We start from the raw sequence: 3,549 nt of genomic DNA, 5'->3' as shown, positions 1-3,549 counted from the left end.
TTCATGTCTGCCCAGTAACTCAAGACACACTGACTGCTCAGTGCTGGATTGGGGCAGCACTGAAAATCAAGTGGCACCCAGAAACGATCTCAAACTTTTTCCCTTCAAAACAAATGCTGTTCTTAAAAGTTTTCTTTAATGAAAGCACAGGTTTCCATTAGCTACACCTTCACATTGTTTCAAAAGATCATGTCTAGTTCTCAAGCACAGGAAAGCAGCAGTATTTATCCCATGAGGGCAGATCAAGCTAAAAGAGCAAATTTCTACCATATCCACCTTCAAACAGGGAATGTATTGATGAGTAGGAAAAAAGTAAGCTTTATAGAAACTCTTTGAAAAAAGAAAAATCCACAAATCTTCACAGAGTAAATTAACTGGTGTCTCAATTTTTTTGTATCATGGAAACAAAAGAATTCCTCTATCCTTTCAAAGTGTTTTTCATTGCTAAAAATTGGAAAAACCCACTCCTGACAGTAAGACAAAGGTTTTCTCCCTCTCTTCTTTTTCCTGCTAGACAGACAGGACAACTGCAGCACTATGATAAAATTTCTCTTCAGACAAGCTTCTCCTTAGAGTATGTTCCAAGTCATCTTTGAATCCTCCTTAGACCAACAAATTCCCTGGAAATTTCCACAACATGATGTTTCATTTGAACACCTCCAACCACATCCAGGTCATACATGTGGCACTTTGCAGAACAAAGCTTGCAAAACCCATTTATTTTATTGCTCAAAATCTTCTGTCACCTCAGACGCTTAAAACTGCACAAGTAGATCCAACCTCAACTGGGGGACACAGCAGTGACTGCATTCATTTTCCTCACCGTTTCCAAGTAGCCACTTACATCTTAGGATCCCTTCTTGGTTTTGGTAATGGAAACTGCCTTTCACATACATTCTCAGGTCATTTCAACATACCAATGAATACCCATCCATGGTAGGAGAAAGTGTTGCAAGCGTTTGATAACTCCACATACACTGACTTCAGTTTTGGTGGAAGCTTTGCAGAACAAGCTTCAGATCAAACTTGTCTCACTTCTTGAACAATGCAGCTAATAAATAATCTCTCCATCATTCACCCTAAACAACAGACTGAATACAAACTGCTAATCAATAAATGAACTTAATTAACAACTTCAGATCTTGATAATTTGGCAGTCTAAAAGGACAGGTATGCTAACAGATCTTGTAATATTTTAAGTGCATATTATAAATCAATAAATATCCTGTAACTGCAGCTCTTCACCAGTGAAGAACCTTTCCCTGGAGAAGGTATGCTGTTCCCGAGAGAAAACTGGAATCAATGTTATTTGAAGTGTTTTCTCTAGACACTAGCTAGTCCCAGGGCATTCTTCTAAACCACTCTGCAACTAAAACTTCAGCTCTTTTCTTGACGTTTCTACAAAATACAATTCCTCAAAAGAGGCCTTAATGGGACTACAGGTTCCAGACACCAAACTACATGCCAGCCCTAAGGTACTTCTTGCCACTTTCCACCACCAGTTCCTGAAGAACATCTTGAGACTGGCTGAAACGAAACACAGAGCTAAGTTGGCTCTGCACAGAGTAGGATGGCTGCAGTCCACAACACAAAATCTTTCACGTTTTTCCTCTTTAAATTACATGTTCTTATGCTCATCTACTATGCTACAATTCCACATATCCACTTCTTTTCCCAGATCAGAAGCTGATGGTTACTTATGTGAAACGCAGGGGGAAAAAGGATTTTGGCAACAGCATACAACAAAAGGAGGACATGAAACTGTTGGAGCAAGCTGGACGAGATGATCTGTAAGGTCCATTCCAACCCCTGAATTCTACGATTCTGTGTAGTTAACCTTAAATGACCACCTTTGTATTTATTATGTGTGCATAACCACACACAAGCTAGTAAGGGTAGTCTGTATTCAAATTGTTTGGTGAGGTCAAGGAGAACTCAGAACAACCCACACCAAAACCACACTACTGCAAACACTATCTAAAACACCTACAAGTACTCAGAAGCCTATCAGTGAAGACAGTCAGAATGCCAAACCCTTTAAAAACACAACAGCTTGAGCAGATAATTCTTGATACTATGAAAGGAGACCACAACTATCAAAACAATGAGGGGGGAAATTCAAAGCTGTTTCAGAAATACTATAGTCCTCTGCAAGCAAGAACTTTATATAAGATATAGTACACATCCTGTGTATCCACAGACTATAAATAATGGAATATTAGGTAACTTATGAAGGCATCTTCTATAATGTTACCTCTATGCTTTCAGAAACATAACCTTTCTACTCTGCTAGTGGTGTTAATGCGCCATTCTCCAAGCTCAGTCTAGGAATACAAGCAATTCCATTCCAGACCACTGCACCTCCTCCCTACCTGTACATGAAAAATGCTGTGACTGCAACTACTACTTCTAGACAATGCTGAACTTAGGCTTGGTGCAGCTAGACATGAGCCAAAGCTCTTCCCAGAAACATTTCTCTGGCATTCTCTCCTAGACATTCTTCAGCCTCTCTGAAAGAAGAGATCGTTCTGAACTATCAACATCAAAAGTAAGAAAACAGACCAGAAGGATGGAGGTGGGGAAAAAAAGACAAAAGGTGTCAAAATTATCAAAAGCATTCAAAATAAAAGCAAATGAGGCTTCCTTCTTCCTGAACCTCATATACCTAAATGCAAATACTGCAATTCAATTGCTGAAACGAGACTAGCTTCCTTACGTATCAAACGAACAGGACACAGAACAGCAGGTGTAATTGTTGAGAATCAAGACATGTGCCTTAATTGTTTTCCATTTTTATCTTGTTCTTTTGACAGCTAAGCTCTGAAAACAACGTCTGAAGTTATTTTTATTGTAATTGCATCTGTCCTCCCTTGCAAGGTTCTGCAATTTTAGTAAAGTACAATAATGAAATAACAGCTCCCATGGTTGAAAAGGCCAAGCTGTCTGGAGCTTTCTATTTACCTACAAGAAGATATTGCAATCACTTGTAGGTCCCCTGAAAAGCTGTTTGCTTAATAACCATTGAAATTGTTATTTTTAAAAGATACTTAACAGCCTTGGAGACAAGCAGTAAAGCTGGTGGAGTGCACTAAGGAAGGCCACTTGTCAGTATATGCTCCACTGCGAACTCTCAGAAGGGTCTAAGTACCTAAGTTGAGTATCAACACCAGTTTGAAGGCCCCAGAGAAACAGAAAAGGAAAAATCCTTTCCCCTATTGTTCACCTATCTCACTCTTTTTTGACAGTAGATGGAACAGCTCACCATGAGCTGCAGTGTAAGCTCAGCCAGGAAAGCCAATCTCTTGTCAGTATATGCTCCACTGCGAACTCTCAGAAGGGTCTAAGTACCTAAGTTGAGTATCAACACCAGTTTGAAGGCCCCAGAGAAACAGAAAAGGAAAAATCCTTTCCCCTATTGTTCACCTATCTCACTCTTTTTTGACAGTAGATGGAACAGCTCACCATGAGCTGCAGTGTAAGCTCAGCCAGGAAAGCCAATCTAATCCCGCATCAAAAGAAAAGGAGTGTGGGCAGCAGGTCAAAAGAGGT

The 3,549-nt window shown here is 39.8% G+C and overlaps 1 protein-coding gene across 1 annotated transcript in view; it reads right to left on the bottom strand.

The window, feature by feature from the left end:
• Positions 1–917: 917 nt before the first annotated feature.
• Positions 918–3,549, bottom strand: part of UBE2F (ubiquitin-conjugating enzyme E2F (putative)) — a gene marked incomplete at its 3' end in the record, with an annotated part of 24,894 nt that continues 22,262 nt past the window's right edge. Inside the window, exon 5 of the mRNA XM_009074143.1 lies at positions 918–999. Coding sequence (XP_009072391.1) covers positions 918–999 — 82 coding nt within the window. The remainder of the gene's footprint in view (positions 1,000–3,549) is intronic.

Source organism: Acanthisitta chloris, unplaced genomic scaffold, assembly GCF_000695815.1.
Source record: "Acanthisitta chloris isolate BGI_N310 unplaced genomic scaffold, ASM69581v1 scaffold30260, whole genome shotgun sequence".
NCBI lineage: Eukaryota > Metazoa > Chordata > Aves > Passeriformes > Acanthisittidae > Acanthisitta > Acanthisitta chloris.
The sequence above is the reverse complement of the archived record's forward strand: the minus strand, read 5'-3'. Positions and strand labels throughout refer to the sequence as shown.